At 40.1% G+C, this 16,792-nt stretch overlaps 1 protein-coding gene across 1 annotated transcript in view; it reads left to right on the top strand.

Annotated features, from left to right (window-relative positions):
* The first annotated feature begins 4,389 nt into the window (after positions 1-4,389).
* Positions 4,390-16,792, top strand: part of PTDSS1 (phosphatidylserine synthase 1) — a 27,000-nt gene continuing 14,597 nt past the window's right edge. The window contains exons 1-5 of the mRNA XM_010006512.1: positions 4,390-4,502; positions 5,902-5,993; positions 7,525-7,569; positions 9,890-10,014; positions 13,045-13,203. Coding sequence (XP_010004814.1) covers positions 4,390-4,502; positions 5,902-5,993; positions 7,525-7,569; positions 9,890-10,014; positions 13,045-13,203 — 534 coding nt within the window. The remainder of the gene's footprint in view (positions 4,503-5,901; positions 5,994-7,524; positions 7,570-9,889; positions 10,015-13,044; positions 13,204-16,792) is intronic.

A 16,792-nucleotide genomic window follows, 5' to 3' on the forward strand; every position in this document is an offset into this window, starting at 1 on the left:
CCACCGGGTCCTGCGGGGCCGGGAGGGTTCCCGGGGCCGCTCCCCGGGGGCGAGGACGGGTCCTGCGGGGCGGGGTGGCGGGAGGTTCGGTACCGGGCCGTGACGCGCCGAGCGCTGTGCGGGCAGGGCTGGTGAGCGCCCTGCTGGGGCCCTCCCGGAGAGCGGGTGTTCCCGCTGCTGCGGTTCCCGGGAACTTGTTGATCGTTCCGTGGCTCTGTTGAAGCCTTCACCAAAGCGAGTGTTTCAAGCCGTTGCCAAAAAAGGCTTTTATTAGGTTATCAAGAAGCTCGGTCATGACATCGCTCCTGTAGATAACTTGCCAAGTGATCGGGGAACAGCAGTGACTGTTTTGTGTCACCGTTTTCATGCGACACAGTTTGTCACACGTTGGCTTAGGCCCCAGTGCTGATACCCTTGGGCACATCCTTCCCCACCCCGGGATCGGCTCTTTGAACTTCACTGCTGCAGTCATTCATGGAAATAACGCTGAAAACGGATGCAGTCGCTTTCAGGAGCCTTGTTTGTAAACACAGGGTGTAGCAGTGCAGTTTGAAGAGCATCTTGCAGTATTTTCCTAAGTTGTGCTTGCTTTTTATTGCTTCCTACCGAATGGGGCTGTGAGGATGGCAACACAATCATTTGTTTTGGCTAAATGGTTCTGTCTCTGGGCAAACAGTGATTCCTGAGATTTTGGCTGAGCTGTGTGTCATGTTTTGGGGTCATTTACACTTTTGTGACATTGTAGGTGCACAATTCTCAGGTTCCAGTAGTTGGTTAAACTCTGCATTTGACAGAACATCGTTATTTATCCCTAGGCCTAATGCAGTGTTCAGTGTGTAGTGTTCTGTCTTATTCTAAGAATCCAAATTCATAGTTTTTACCAGCTATGAATATAATGGTCAAGCCTGGGTTGAGATGAGAAAGGAGCATAGGGAAATGTGAAGTTGTGTACCTGTGAGTGGTCTGAGATGTGCCTTTTCTTGTTTTGACTTGTGTGTGGCCCCAAGGAAGATATTTTTGGTGAACTCTTGCTCTACTTAGGTAACAAGATGTAAGGTAGAATGTCTCAAGGATCCTTTCTTAACCCTTAAATCAAAGGCATGTTTCTGTGCTTTGGTACACTGTTTAATTTGATACCTCTGCTACAAGTGCTCCTCGCCGCCTTTCTCCCCCTGTCCAATCACTTTTCACACTACAGGGCTAATTTAGGTCAAACTTGGGAGTTACTATGGTATTCTCATTAAGACGTTGTTCTGAAGGATTAGTGGATTTTGTTGTTCACCTTTGAGGGAGGAAAGGAATTTTGCTGTTAAATCTTTCAAATGGGATGAGCCAAGCAGCAATTTCAGAACTATGGAGTCTTCTAGGCCCCAAGAATGTCACTTCTGGGCAGTTTGTTTGCATTTTTCCAAAAGGATTGCTATCTTTCTTTCCGGTTCTCTTGCTAGCTTTCTGACTCTGATTTCAGTTTAATTTTCTTTCCCTTGTCTGTCTCTGCCCTGCCTCACTTCCTGTGTTTAAATACCCATTGCCTTCTCCTTAACTCATCTCTCTTTCTCCTTGTTTGTGAAAGCTACTTGCAGTTGGTTTTCTCTTTTTGTTTTTCCCCACCCCTCTCCTCTTCTGCTATTTCCAGTTCTCAAAGGAGTTTCCTAAATCTCCTAGGTGATACCAGAATGGTGCCTCTGTGGCCTTATTTTGGGCCACTACCCAAACCACATGTACTCTTTGAGAAACAGAGGGGAGGTAATATTTCCCCACGTGCTTACAGAATGTTCTTCCAGGTCTAGTCTTGATGTTCTTATCAGGCGATTGCATTGAGCCTCCCATGACTGTTCTTACTTCCACCTCTTGGGTACAAGGCACTGTGGACTTCCCAGTAAGGTGTGACAAGTGATTCTTTGCTTCCCCTGTGCTGTCGGTTGTTCCATAGCTCTCCTGGTCAATTTATGAAGCAGGGGATTTTCTATGATACATTCATACTGATGTTTTTAAGTAAAATTTATTTTTTTCAGGAACTTCAGCATAGGAAGAGGAAATTCTGCTTCCTTCAAAGTCTTTCTTGTCTCTTCTAGAATTGTTTTGTGTCAGAAATAGATGGGGATTGAGATGAATTTAAAAAAAAACTTTTCCCTTGGGTGTATTAAGCCATAACATGGGGTCTGCCTTGGGGTCACTGAGAGCAGCTTTTACTGTCTTTAAGCTGGCAGGTGAAGATGAAGCTGAATTTCAGGTAGCAGTAATCTTCAAGTAGCAGTAATACTAATAATCAAGAGCAAGAAATGTGTGTTTAACTTTTCATGTTAAAGTGGGAAGTACATCCTTCTGGTGCTTCTGACAATGGCTGCAGCTGCCTTGTTTTATTTTCTGCTGAATGAGCCGAACATGGGCTCTTCTGCTTCCAGGCTGAGCCCTGGCGTGGAGATGTGGAGTGACTAGCTTTCCCTCTCCTCTTCCTCCCTGGAGAGAGGGATGTGGCCTTCTCTGAGCCCGAAGGCAACCAGCAGCAGGGTGGGTGGTGCCGGAGGGGATATTGTGGAGTGCAACAACAGGACCGAGGAGGGTCACTGGTAGCTTCTGGTGTGAGGTTGCAGGGGTTTATGGAAGCAGGAGTAAGACCCATGAGGATGTAGCACTGCTGTCTTTCACATCCCTTGATTAATGGAGTTGATGAACCTGGATTATTGTTCATTTATGTTTGATTCGAGGAGTTTATGGAAAATACGTTTTTTTCCCCAAACACACTCTAAATATAATGTCCTAGCTATTTTTTCCTCAGTTGAGTATCCTCATTTAAAAAAAAATTAAAGGCGTAATAAGCTTACATAAGGATGTAAATAGCATACATTTTTGTAATGTGCTGGTATAATGTAGTGCTCTGGAGCAGGGGAAAAAGTAGGGGAGACAAAATAAGTTCTGGAGTTATTATGTGCTTTCTTTTTAAAAATTGTATCTTATCCAAGAAGCCACAGAATTGAAAAATGTGCTGGTAAAGTGGATGTACTTGGGAGAATTCTCATCTGTCTTCCCACGCTAGCATTAGAAATCTTGTTTTTGCTGCATGAATACTTGTATTTCAGTCAGCATAAAAGTTCCTAAGGCTAAGTAAGGAGATGATTTAGCACATTTTCCTGATTGCAGCTTGTTGTGAATGTGTCTTTCCTCCACCAGTTTTTTGCTTCTCTGTTTCTTTTAGCATTCCCCAAAATAGTTCTTCCAGGCAAACACGCTAATTCTTATCCTAAATAGCACACAGTAGCGAGTCTTTTGCTCCTACCTGTTTTTACCTGTTTCTAGAAAGAAGATTGGTTGTCTATCCCTTTTGAAAGGTATCTGCAAGCCAAAATGAGATGCCTCTACCACTTACTTGGAATGAAATGCCGTTTAACACTACATACAACATCTGTGTTGATTCTTGGGGGAAGTGGTGCCATCATGGCTAGCACAGCTTTTCTGAATCTGAATAGTACACAAAGATACACAAAGGTGAAGACACTTCAGCCCACCTGGCACAACAATTAAGTGATGTGATAACGGTGTCTTTCACTGCTCTGAATTGGACAGTGATGTGACACCCTAGCTTTGCTAGATGAGACTTCACTGACCACTGTACTTAAAAGTTATAAAACATGAGGTTTGTATTTGATGATGTCAGCTTTTTAAGACATAGGAAGTTAGCTTGTCTCCCAGGATACTTTTTACTTTCTTATGTTGCATATAATTATTAAGCAATGATCTTTGCTAAGTAATGATCTGTGATAAAAGGATTTCTCAGTGTGGCCTCTAGATGGCACGGTTATTTGGAGGTCTTCTGCGTTCACATGACATCAAATGGATTCCTGCATGGAGAAACTTGATCCTTTACTGTGCAAAAGGAAAAAAAAAAAAAAAGAATAGAGACAATAAACATCTGCATTTTCCTGTTGTTTTGTTGAAAGGAATTGCAGATGTAAGAAACCAGGCAACATTAAAATAACTGAAAAATATATGAATATGCTAGAGATCAACCAACACTTAGTTTAACTATCTTCTAGAAGTAGTGTTGGTTTATACATTGTAGAAGAATTTGCCAGATCTCATGTTGGAGGCCAAAATAACTATGCTGAAAGCCAGATCAGACTTCAAGTGATGGATGGATGACTGACTCAGCCACAGGTAAATTCCTGCTTTGTCTAAGTTTTTCTTCCACTGTGTTCTTTATGAACCTATGCTTACGGTCTTCCCTCTCTGGACCATTTTGTTCAGTCAATTTTTACAGTGCACAATGTCGACATCTGCTCTCTCTTAAAAAAAAACCCACGACAAAACACAAACCAAAACATTCCCCCACTTCGTTGAACCCCTGACAGCATGTGCCTGAGTATTAATTGCATATGTTAAAATAGGAATATGGCTTTGGTGTCTGAGCCATTGGAGGCTGAGGCTCTGACTGAGAATTGCACTGGATTCATTGAGGCTCTTGTGATTGCCAAGGGAGCCAGAGTTAAGCTCTGGAACTTGAGGTTCATAGCTGGTGTCATCCTGTGTCAGCCTGGATGCTGGAAAATGACTGGTGAATCTGGACTGAGCTGGTTTAAAAAAAAAAAATACGGTGGGGAGTCCCTGAGGCCTGCAGAGAAACCATTCATGTTTAATGTACTTTTTCGTGTCATACAGTTAAACTAGCACAGTGCTTAAATGCCTCACAATGATGAAAGACTGCTGTGGAGCTGTTAAGGTTCAATTTTGAGTGAAACAGAAATAATTTGGCAAAGTGAGAAATATTTAATAGCTGTGGCAAATATCTAATGTGGAGCACATTTATGCTGTCACAAATTCTTTACTGAACCATCCAGAAATGCGACGGATCCTCTGCCAGGAAGACCTTTATCCCTCTAAAGTTTTCTGGGAATTTTCTGATATAATGAATTTGAAATAAATAAGGGAATATATTTAAACAGATAAACTGATCCTAAGTAGGTTAAATTACCCAGATAGTAAAACTGTAATTTGAGTTGTAGTGGGTGATGCATTATGAAATATTAGCTGTGCATATTATGATAGTTTGAAGTTTGTTTGTATTACTGAAGTATCTTAAAAGCTTGACTGCTGTTTAGAAGACTTGAGTGTTGATGGTTTTTTTGTTAATCTCACTGCTGTACACCCTATTCTACCTGCCTGACAAGAAGGAAATGTTCAGTCCATTTTGCCTTGGCATTCCAAACTGAATTCTTAGGTCTCTCTTCTGGCCATAGTGTATGACAAAAGCACAAATAATACCTGATGTTTTATTTAGAGCTTTAGCTTAATAGGTCTATAAGCAAATTGATATTTTTCTCTGGTTCTTTAAAGTTTTGCTCTGTCTCTCTTGTACACGTCTTCTAAGCTGTATAATAATTATTTCCAAAGCTGATTGTAATATTTATTTCACCACTCTCTGCACTCAGCTCAGACATTTGGCACTGGGAACAGGCCAAGGCAGCTGAAGGGGATTGCAAGCAGCACCAAGAGAGCAGAGGGAAACCTGGAAACTGCATTCAGGCTTCCAGAGTTTTTCATCTGGTTCTCTGATTGCTGTGAAAAGTACTTTTGATGATGTTTCTCTGAACCCTAAAGCAGGAAGTTGGGTTTTTTTTCACTTTTTATTAAATTTAGGCGTTCCTTCTGCATTGACTTCCAGCAAGACTTGTGGCTCACATGTATCAATTACATGTTTAACTCTCATATAAGAAAGAGGTACCCAGAAGTGCAGAGTGAAAATAATTCAGCACAGTTACTGTCTTTACTTGTGAGATAACCACCATGCTTATTTCTTATACTTATTTCCATGTAGTCTTTATTTAAATAATATGATATCTTCAGAGCCTGTCCCTTTCATCCTTATAATGCACTTTAACGCTTTGATGTTGTCTGTCTCTTCAGGGATGATTCTGTCCCAGAGGATAATATTTGGAGGGGTATCCTCTCTGTGATTTTCTTCTTTCTAATCATCAGTGTTCTAGCTTTTCCTAATGGTGAGTAAGGTTTATACTGCTTATACTTCACTTTGTAACATGTGAATGCCTCTTAATTGCCACTGTATTTATTTTTAAGTACCACTTCTAAATGTTTTTTCTTTACTCTTTTAAATGATTTTAATGAACAGGCTAAAAATGGGTTGCAGTCACACTGAGTGCAGATAACAGTAAAATGCAAGTTATTTATAGCTTGTCTTATCTAACAAGGAAGTCAGGTTTTCAGAATCAGTGTCTCTGTTTGCAGGTGCACAGTCGCAGCTCAGATTACTAAGTAGTGATGCTGCCAGATCCTTAAATAATATTTTAAAGGAGTCTGCCTCAGTGTGTTTCAACAGAAGCCTCATTCTACAAGTTCTCAGCAATATAACACCTTATGTACATCACCTTCTCTTAGGCTAGTAATAGTTAGGAATGGTCAAGGTCACACAACAATGTAAAACCACATTTTCTCAAGAGGAATTTGAGTTGGACAAAAGTTTTGGGAATTGTGTGAGGAGCAGAAAGTGCAAAAAGTAAAATGTGTAAAAGCCCTTGTGTGGCACTTAATTCTGTGGAGGAAATGCTGTCTTCTTGTTAGCTTTTGAATTTTGTGGGGTTTTAAAAATTTATATTTTTTATTTTTAGTTATTACTGTTGACAAGAGCATAATTCTTGGGTCAAGTCTGAACTGTCTCAGGATTGGCACTGTTCAGAAAAAAAAGTGATTGTGCTCAGGGCAGCTTGGTAGTTCAGAGCTGGGATGTATTTTTCTCATATTTAAAAAATCATTACTCCCTATTTTTCACAAAGCATTCCCTGAAAAACTGAGTGCCTGAGAAAAAGGAGCTTTATGCATATGGTGTTGAAGAAGCAGTCCATGGTGTACGCTGAAAATATTTTGTCAGCTACATCTTGCTACCTAAACATATGATTCATGTTCAGAGGTTTTCCACTTTCACTTCTGTGCTTTTCACCTTAAATGAGAGGTTTTTAATCCAACAGTCAGTTTAATCACTGGCTCTAAAGTAAATAATATTGACATTTGTAAAGAGTATAGGTATCTTACTTCTTTTCAAATATATAATACTGAGTTTGAAGGTTTTAGGAGGCCTGTTTACTAACACTTTGTGGTCATCTGAAGGCTAAGCACCATGTTTCTTTGCTTACACACAGAAATTTGACTTCATAGCTTCAGTGGGAGCAAGCCATGTGTGAGCTATTGTCTAGAACCAGATCAAGAGATCCTCAGGTAAAACCTGAGATACAGTGTCTGCTGAACAAATAGCGTATCACTCTTCTGGGGAAAACTCCATTAAAATAATTGAAAATTTTGTCTACATACTTCTAACTGGCAGTCTAGTTTTTCCTTTCTGAAATCTGATGTTACCATTATTTTTTTAACACAGAACCCCAACATTCAGGTATATTACATAGTTCGATGGAAAATTGATCCTTAGTCATGCCAAATTCTCATGAGATACACTGAAATAGAGATTACATGGTTCTTATTGATGTGTTTTCTAATAGGCTTTTTGTTTACTGTCTGCAGGACCCTTTACACGTCCCCACCCTGCAATATGGAGAATGGTTTTTGGTAAGTTTAAGTTGTGTTTCTTACTTCTTTCAGTGTCTCTTCAGGACTGGCTGTTTTAACTTCCAGAAGAATGGAGTTGTCATTAAACATAATAGTGCATCAAACTTGTTTGAATGTCCCTTCCCTCTCACTTCTCAACAGTTGTTTGCAATCTGTTCTTAATTATGTTGGGAATGTCATTGTAGTAACTCTGTGTCAGGATGTTGTAAATTAAAGCACCAGAAAGGGATAATTCATTCTGATACTCTGTTATAATCCTATTTTGTGTTTGTACTTCCTAATCTGCTTCGCCTACACCCTTCCAACTGCTGTCTCTTCCCGCCCCAAAAAGGTTTGGGTTTTTTTATAGCTACCATGCTCTTTAAGTAAATCGAGTTTAGTAGGGTTCTTTTTTAATTATTGGAAAATATGCTATCACTTTTTATGTTTATTAAATTGTATCACTGTATAGCTTAACAGTAATTTATTAATATTCTTAACATGTATATATTAATATTCTTATAGTTTCAGCAAAAATACCTGTAAATATTAGTTGCATTCATAGTTTGGAAAACGATTCTAATGACTAAGCAGTTTACTGAGTGAAATCCTACTTCTTAGACATCTGAATTACATGGCAAAACCATTAGGAATTTTATTCTAAAATAATTCAGGGCTCACAGATGATATCCTAAATTTCAAGCACATTTGCAAAGACTTAGGCACATTTGATTTAAAAGCTGGTATGACTTTTTAAGGGGACTGAGTGTTTCTCCATGCAGCCACCTTATATAGCTAAAAATATTTAGTCTCCCAAAGTAGCTGATTGCTCATCTGTTGACACTGAGAATCATAGAATCATAGAATCATAGAATCTTAGGGGCTGGAAGGGACCTCGAGAGATCATCTAGTCCAACCCCCCTGCCAGAGCAGGGTCACCTAGAGTACATCACACAGGAACTCATCCAGGTGGGACAGGAACTCATCCAGGTGGGAAGATAGTGCTGATTAGATAATACTTGTTAAAGAATCCTGCTCCTTGTGAAATTTAGGAAACACAGGTCCTATTGCTCATTTCTGGTTTCAGCAAATGTAAATTAAAATGTCATTCTCAATGTTAATACTATCTCAGCTTGGCTCCCTGTACTGGAAAAGGCTGCATTTGAAATCAAGAGCAGCATTTTTCCTTGTGTAAGTCTGCTGCTTCTGGCATGGCTGTTCAGCCAAGCTTGATGTCTCAGACCTGTTCAGTAGATGAAAGGCAGCAGTAGTGTGTTCTCAACATTTCAGGATGCACCCTCGCCTGCAGGCTGTTTCTTTTAGTAGTTTATCATCTGTTTACCTGAGGTGATGTTAGGAGGCATTGCAAAGGACAGTGTATGTACTTTCTGTTCATGTGTGTGTACTTGAATGGAAATTGCTCTCGAGCATACACTCGGGATTAATAACATCTGAGTTCTGTTTATAGTTTAAAGTATCTTTTTAGAATTGCTGTATTTTATTTTGGATGATTGATAGATACTAAGTTTATTCCCATTAATCTTTCTGCCTTCCGTGACATTGCTGCAGGACACAAGTAAGTTTGAGTGCTAGACTATGGAAATGGTGTTAGTATTTATATGCCTCTTCCAAACATCATCTTAGACATCTGTGAACTTGTGAATTATGTAAAGATATGCCCCCAACAGCAGCTTTATCTACCCACAGAGCTACACATACGACTCTGAAGTTCTTAACATTTTTTATTTAAAAAAATTCACATTCAGGCATTGGGAGGAGAAAGGCAGTAGACCCAAATGCAGTAGTGTATCATAATTTATAATGGTGTGAAAACAAATAATAATAATAATAATCTTTATCTTTAAAAGCTTCAAACAACAAATATTCCAGCTCACAAAAGTGACTCAAGCATGCATTAGTTTGTAACTACTCTGTACTGCCAGCGTATCTCCGAATTGCTAGGTGGGATTATTAAATTGAAGGGACAGAGCTAATCCAGTCCCGGCGTCCTAGTGGCTCTCTTACTGAAGAGCTTCCTGATCACAGCCTTGTGCTACTCACATCTAAACTGATTAGACTGATTCCATTTTGATTGGGTTCATGCAGTCAAGCACATAGTCTATCACTTGACATAGGAGGTGGTAGGGAGGGCTGAGTGTGCAGAGATTGCCATCTGACTTGTGTCTCTTAAGCTGTTTTGCATGTAGCCACTGTATGTAGAAGACTCATTTGTGCAAACTGGACATATACAGAGCAACAGTTTGAAAGCAGCTTTTTGGACTCTCTGTGTCCCAAGGAGTTTTGTGAGTGAACATGATTTTAATGCTGAGTCTTTTTGCAGGTCTCAGTGTGCTCTATTTTCTGTTCCTGGTGTTCGTGCTCTTCCTTAACTTTGAGCAGGTAAAAGCTGTGATGTACTGGCTGGATCCTAATCTCCGATATGCCACAAGGGAAGCAGATATTATGGTATGTAACCATGGCACTTTACTGGACTATTTGGCTACTTCAGGCATGGTTTACATGAGTGGGAAGGAATACATCTGAATTTGCTGGCATGGGCACTGCAAGTTTGTCTCTATACCTGACAGACTCAACCAACCTTTTTTGTCAAGTGCTGTTTCTTTAAATTGAAAAAAACTGGTGTGAAAAACAGTCTTCCCTGTATTTATTGCTAATGCAGATGTTCAGATGAGTGTGAAGTTGGGATTGTGAAAAATGAGGTGTCTTTGGATTCCTTTAAATAATACATGGGAGACTGAATACTGAAAATAGTCATAGCAAGGTAGTATCTGAATGAGGTGTATGTGGTGTCTGTCCTCCCAATTAGTTTTCTTGATGCCACAATGCTGCCCTCAAAGAACTGTGGTCTTGCCTTATTGATCTGAGCTTAGTGCAGGACTGGCATGCTACTGAGTATGTGGAAAACCAGATAGAGCAACTGCAGGGCTCTGCTGCCTTCCAGTCACCGAGATAAGTACTGATGCTGTTACCAGTGGGGAATGATTTCTGTAGACCATGATTTGGACTCGCATGGAAAGCCAGGCTTGTTCTTCTGCCTGTTGAGCAGCTTGTTAAGACTTTTCAATACAGAGAATATTCCCCCTCGGTTGAGGACAGTGGCACAAGGAGTTGAAACAGTAAAAGGAGGCGAGGGAGAAGTGTGTGAGGTCTGTTGGAAGGCAGGCAGGAGAGGATGTGATCAGTTCAGCACCAAGCAGAAGAGGATTACTGCATGGAGAAACAAGAGCTGCCGGGTCTTCTCCTCTTCACTGTCCCATCACATTACTGCCCGCCAGCTGACTGGCACACTTCCTTGCCGTTGGGTTTGTGCATTAGCACACCATGATCACCTGTCATATGGTAGGTGATGGTGTTGGACTCATGCCTAAGGAGTAAGGAAATACACTGATTGCCTTTGGCAAATAGCAATTTACTGCTTATGCAAACTACTGCACAGCACCTAATGGGCAGCAGCTGCAAACTCCTGCTCTGAGGCGCATAAGAGGGAATGGAAATCTTCACAGTGCAGTAAGCTTACTTTAGTTGATTGATAGTGAGGGCTGCACGCAGGCTCCTTACTGGGAAAGCTGGATGCTTCAGATGTTGCACCTCAGCTGATCAGCAGCACGTGTTGTGCAGCTCCAGCAGCCACTGTGGGTCTGTGACTTGCTGCTCTGCAGGAGACCTGTGGTCATGAGCCATGAGCAGTCTGCTGTTAGGGTGGGTGGTGGGAGGACACATTGCTAAATAGAGCATGAGCTTGGAGGTTAGTAATGTTGCTGAGCAACAAAAGGGAGCTGAGACAAGGAGTCTGTTGATAAGACAGATTCACCTGCCTCTCCTGTCATTTAAGTTAGAAATAAATAGAGTCAAGTCAGGGGAGGACTAGTGTTACTACTGGCACAGACCACAGTACAGCAGATACCCTGACTCTAACAGTCAGCAGAAATTTACTCTGTACTACTTAGTGATCTTGATACTGTTGCTTAAAGTTGGATTAAATTTTTGAACTGCGACTATAATGAAGGCTGCAGCTTTGTCTCTTGCACAGGGCTGGCAAAATTGTTTGAGTATAAAAGAAAATGGAACATATTTCACTATCTGACTGGCAGAGCTGCAGCTGTAAAAATTAAAGGGAGGGTGGGGAAAGTCCCAGTAAAAATAGGAGCAGAAAAGCAAGTGCCCTGCAAAAAAGCTTATTTTTTTGAGTAATCTCATTATGTTCACATAGAATTTCAGATATCATGGTGTAACAAGGAGCCTAAATTCAGTGCTTCTTGTGCTGGCAAATGAGCCAGTTTCAGATCTCTTTGGGTACATGCACTAAAGCTGCAGCTTTGCCATCCTTAGAACAGGTGGTGCACCTTTCTCTGAATGACCAGTAGCAACACTGGTGTGTTTGAGAAGCAATACCATACTTTCACTTCAGGGAGCACAGGCAGTATGGGTTACTTACTGTTTTGTAGTGGGACTTACCTGCCTCCTGATAGAAGTATTTGTGTGAAATTGTGTATTCTTCTCTTTGTGGACACCAGGTTTTAAATCTTTCTCTGCCAGCTTTCAGCTTCTTTGTGGTTTATTTGTGCAGGATTAGGAGTAATTCTAGCCTGAAAGGTAATCCTTTCTTAATTCATCAACATTGAGCAATGTTGTGTTGTCACCTGCAGGTGGCAATGTGTATTTTAGAAGGGTTGGAGAGCAGAGGTTTTTTTAAAATGTGTATTTCCAGTTGGAAATAGTTTAGTTTGTGCCCAGTGGTGAGAGGGAACTCCAGAGATGCAGCCTCCAGATGTCATACAGATTTTTTTTTAGTTGTGCAGTGATTTCTAGCACTCACTGTACAACATGATGAGTGAACACATTTCCTTTATTACTGACTAGAGTATTAATTAATATTCTTAAGGAATCTACCACTCATCTGTGATGGAACAGTTGCAAGTTCCCTTTGTTGTTTTTTTGTTTTGATTATTGGGTTTTTATTTCCTTTTTAGTTCAGCCCTGTGGCTGCATTTTTTCCATGTGATTTTTTTTCTGGGGAACTTCTTCTGGGGGAAAATAAGACACCAAAGATACTCAAATGAACACTGAGATGAGTAACATGACATCACAAACTAGAGAGGAGTAGCCATTGGTGAGCCACATCTGAACACCAGACAGCGTGAAAATGGGGAAAGGTTATTATTTCAGATCAAGACCCTAGATAAAAGCTAATAACTATTTTCTGGAGTATTGTTTGTTGGGTTTATTATTATTGATGTTATTGTTTCTGCTGTTTCTCTGTCACGTTAAGAAATACTGTACTGTGATGACACGGACTCTTAAAATGGAAAGTTTTCCTGCAGTGTCTAGAAGGACAGGAAAGCAGAATAATGCATATTTTAATATCCTTATAATTTTGGGCTTGTACTGGATAAAAAGAAGATTCTTCATTGTAGTGTTTCTGAAGTTCATTGAGGTTTTTTTCTTGGTTTGTTTGTTTGTTTTTCCCATTAACAGGAGTATGCTGTGAACTGTCATGTAATCACATGGGAGAGAATCCTCAGCCACTTTGATATATTTGCTTTTGGGCATTTCTGGGGCTGGGCTATGAAGGCTTTGCTGATCCGCAGCTATGGGCTGTGCTGGACCATTAGCATCACCTGGGAGCTCACTGAGGTAGGCCACCCATTTATCTTAGTTATAAGCAAATGTGTAGGACTTGAATTGTTCCTGTGGAGAAGTGTGAATTTTACTAGAAGGGTCATGCAGTAGTTCTCAGTATAGATTTACATTTTAAGCCTTATAAACCAAATGCTGAGCAATTGGTGCAGCTGCATTAGTGGACAACAGCAAGCTGGGGTTTAGGTTAAGTGTCTTACTAATACTTGAACAGGAGAGAAGTCAAGGCCAACCTGTCAGTGCCATCCATACTTTGTTTTTCTGCTGTTACGGTCATCGACACTCATGCTATGTCAGATGTTGATTAATATTCCCAGATTGAGACCAATTTTCCTTTTTCACTTTGCAATATCTGTGATCTACTGTCATGATTCCCTTACCTCAAACACAAGAGTATTACACATTGTGCATAGTGTGCAGTGAAATATAGCAGAGGGATCCCTAAGGAGGGTGTGAAGACCCATAAGGAGAAGTCTGCATGGACTGGCAAGACACCATTCATTCAGTGTGGTGTTTTCTGTCATGAGGCCTGAGTGCATAGCCAGTTCTTCTGTTAAATTATGCCCCACAAGCTTAGTTTATTCATGCTCACTTACATAAAAATGGGGTTTTTTACTAAACCTGTATCTGAGCACATGCACTGCTCTGTGGTTTGGAGGATCACTGACTTATTTTTGTTCAGCTTTACCACAGTTCTCCCAAGAACTCACTTAAATCATTTGACTGTTGACACTTCCAAATCCCATTCTGCCAAAAAAAAAATAGTCTGATAGTTGGGGTGATTGAGTCAGATAACTCTTGCTTGGACTGCTTGTCCTTAGTATTAGATCTATTTTAAGAATTCAAGCTGACTAATTGCCACTCTAAATATTTTCATTTGCATGTAACCTAGAACTTGATTAGTAGAAGGTGTCACCTAAAGTCGAGTTTAGTTTCCTTATATGGTTGGATTGGACAATTCAGAGAAAAGAAAGAAAAATCTGTTTTTTATATTATCTTTTGGGACAGCATAGCCTAACCAGTCGCACTGTAAGTACTAAGTGTAGATGTAAACATCTGAATTTAGTCTTTAAAATCATAATTTTCTTTAGAGCTTGCTGTCTTGAGAGTGCTCATCTCATCTGACAAGGCATTTATAATTCAGAAACAGGGATTTATTTGTCTAAAATTAAACGTCTGGGTTTGAAAATACTGGTGCTATGAGTTCCTTTTCAAAACATGTTTTTGTTCTGTGCCACTGAAGGATATGCTGTTTTTTAAGCTATTCTGAAGCTGCTTAAGTTTCACGAACTCCCATCCACAAGAAAAAACAACACAACTTTGCTAGTTACTGTAGTAATTTTTTCCCTCTGGAAAAGAATAAATTAGGATTTGTTTCACACACACTCTTATCATTCAGTTGACCATCACAAAACCATCATCTTCAATTTGACACCATATGGGGTGTCTAGTGTTCCCTGTTGTTGAAAGGCATATTATTGGAACAGACAATGTGTTGGGTAAGGTTCAACATATAGAGAGGTTATCACCACTCAAATGGATTTTTAATGAATTCAGGAGAGTCATTAGAAACCTACAGAAGTTATCAGGGCAGTTATGTAGGGATTTAGCTGTACATCTCCTGTTAGGATTAATGAATTTTGACTGGCTCTGTGTTCTGAAATGGAACACTTGGCTTATGCTCTTAACTATCAGATCAAAGTGGGGATGCAGGCAGCCTTTGGTCTCTCATTCTGAGAAAACAGCTAGCACCTTAGAGAAGGTCTGGCTTACACCTGTGCTCTAGTTTTTGCTGCCTTACATGATTTTGGCTGGATTATTGCAGATTGAGAATAATAGCCTAGTGCCTCTTTCAGGTTAAATTAATTTAAAACATGAGAAGGAAACTGTTATCAGGATAATGGTCAATATTTTATAGCTTGGCTCCTGAAGAGAAATTCAAGTTTTCTTTTCTACAAGTTGAAATTCCATTTTACTTGCCAAAGCAAAACAAGTTGTTTTGATAATACTTTTGCAAGAGTTTTCAAAGGAGCTGTCAGTGTCAGTCCCTGTAATTTATTATAAATGGACCAGTATTCATTCTTGTTGTATACAGAAAGCATTCTTGTTGCCCCTTTTCCCACATCTGATTTTTTTCAATATTTTATTTATGCATTTGTTAACAAAAAGTGCTTTCTTTCAAAATCATGCCAATAAACTTCCACAGACACAGTGTATGTACATTAACTGAAAAAAAATTGTACTATTTCTGTGGAGGTAAGAATCTTACTTACTTTGTGATGTGTTTTGTTAAGCATCTCCTTGACTGTATTCCAAAGGGACTGCTTAACACATGGGTGTCTTGATTTGCAGTCCACAGCTAACATTTCCAGTCTATTTTTTAGGTTGCTGTGATTTTTCTTGTAGAATAGAGTATTCAATTATTTTCTCTTAAAGGAGGATGAGATGCACTGAATCCATTTCTAACTCTCAGTAAATTATGTTTCTATCTTGCCATTACTCTCACCACTTGTTCATCTTCACTCTATCAAAAGTGTAACTCACCAAATGTATCTGTAAATACATTTAATTGCCTTACCTAATACATCACAGTGGACTTCAGTGAAGTTCAGGATTCAAAGGGAACAGATTGTATCAGAGGTAAAGGATTTGTTCAGTTTCCAGGGGAAACGTTTAGGGGACTGAATATGTTTTGATATATACAGATGGTGCCAGCTTTTCAGTCTGATGGCATTTTTTACAAATGCATCCATTCTACTTACTGAATCTTGTTGCTGATTTAGAAAGCATACTTCTTTAATACTACTTAGCAAAAAAAAAAAAAAAAGTTTCTCTACATTTTATTTTTAAAAGCACAGGACACCTCTTTCCTCCAAGAAATGTGGTAGTTTTGCTTGTTTCATGCATTTGGCATGCACCTATCAGGATCACAACCCTGGACTTCAGCAGGGCCAACTTCAGCCTCTTCAAGCAGTTGTTAGGGGAAATCCCATGGGACATAGTACTAGATGGTAAAGGGGCTCAAAATAGTTGGTTGACATTCAAGGACCACTTCTTCCAAGCTCAGACTCTGAGCATCCCAGTGGGTAGGAGATCAAGAAAAGGAGCCAGGAGACCCACATGGTTACACAAGGAACTGCTGGGCAAACTCAAGTGGAAAAAGCAAATCTATAGATCATGGAAGGAGGGGCTGGCCACTTGGGAGGAATATAGGACTGTTGTCAGAGGATGCAGGGAGGCAACTAGGAAAGCTAAGGCCTCCTTGGAACTAAACCTTGCAAGAGGTCAAAGACAATAGAAAGGGCTTCTTCAAATACATTGCAGATAGAACTAACACCAGAGGCAATACAGGCCCACTGCTGAATGAGGTGGGTGCCCTGGTGACAGAGGATATAAAGAAGGCAGAGGTGCTGAATGCCTTCTGTGCCTCTGTCTTTACTGCTGCAGAGACTCTCCCCAGGAGCCCCAGATCCCTGGAGCTCCAGAAAGTCCCAGAGGAAGTCAGGATAAAGGAGGAGTTTGCTTTGGTAGATGAGGATTGGGTTAGGGATCAGTTAAGCAATCTGGACATCCATAAATTGATGGG

The sequence above is a fragment of the Chaetura pelagica genome, unplaced genomic scaffold (assembly GCF_000747805.2).
Source record: "Chaetura pelagica isolate M959 unplaced genomic scaffold, ChaPel_1.0 scaffold76, whole genome shotgun sequence".
NCBI lineage: Eukaryota > Metazoa > Chordata > Aves > Apodiformes > Apodidae > Chaetura > Chaetura pelagica.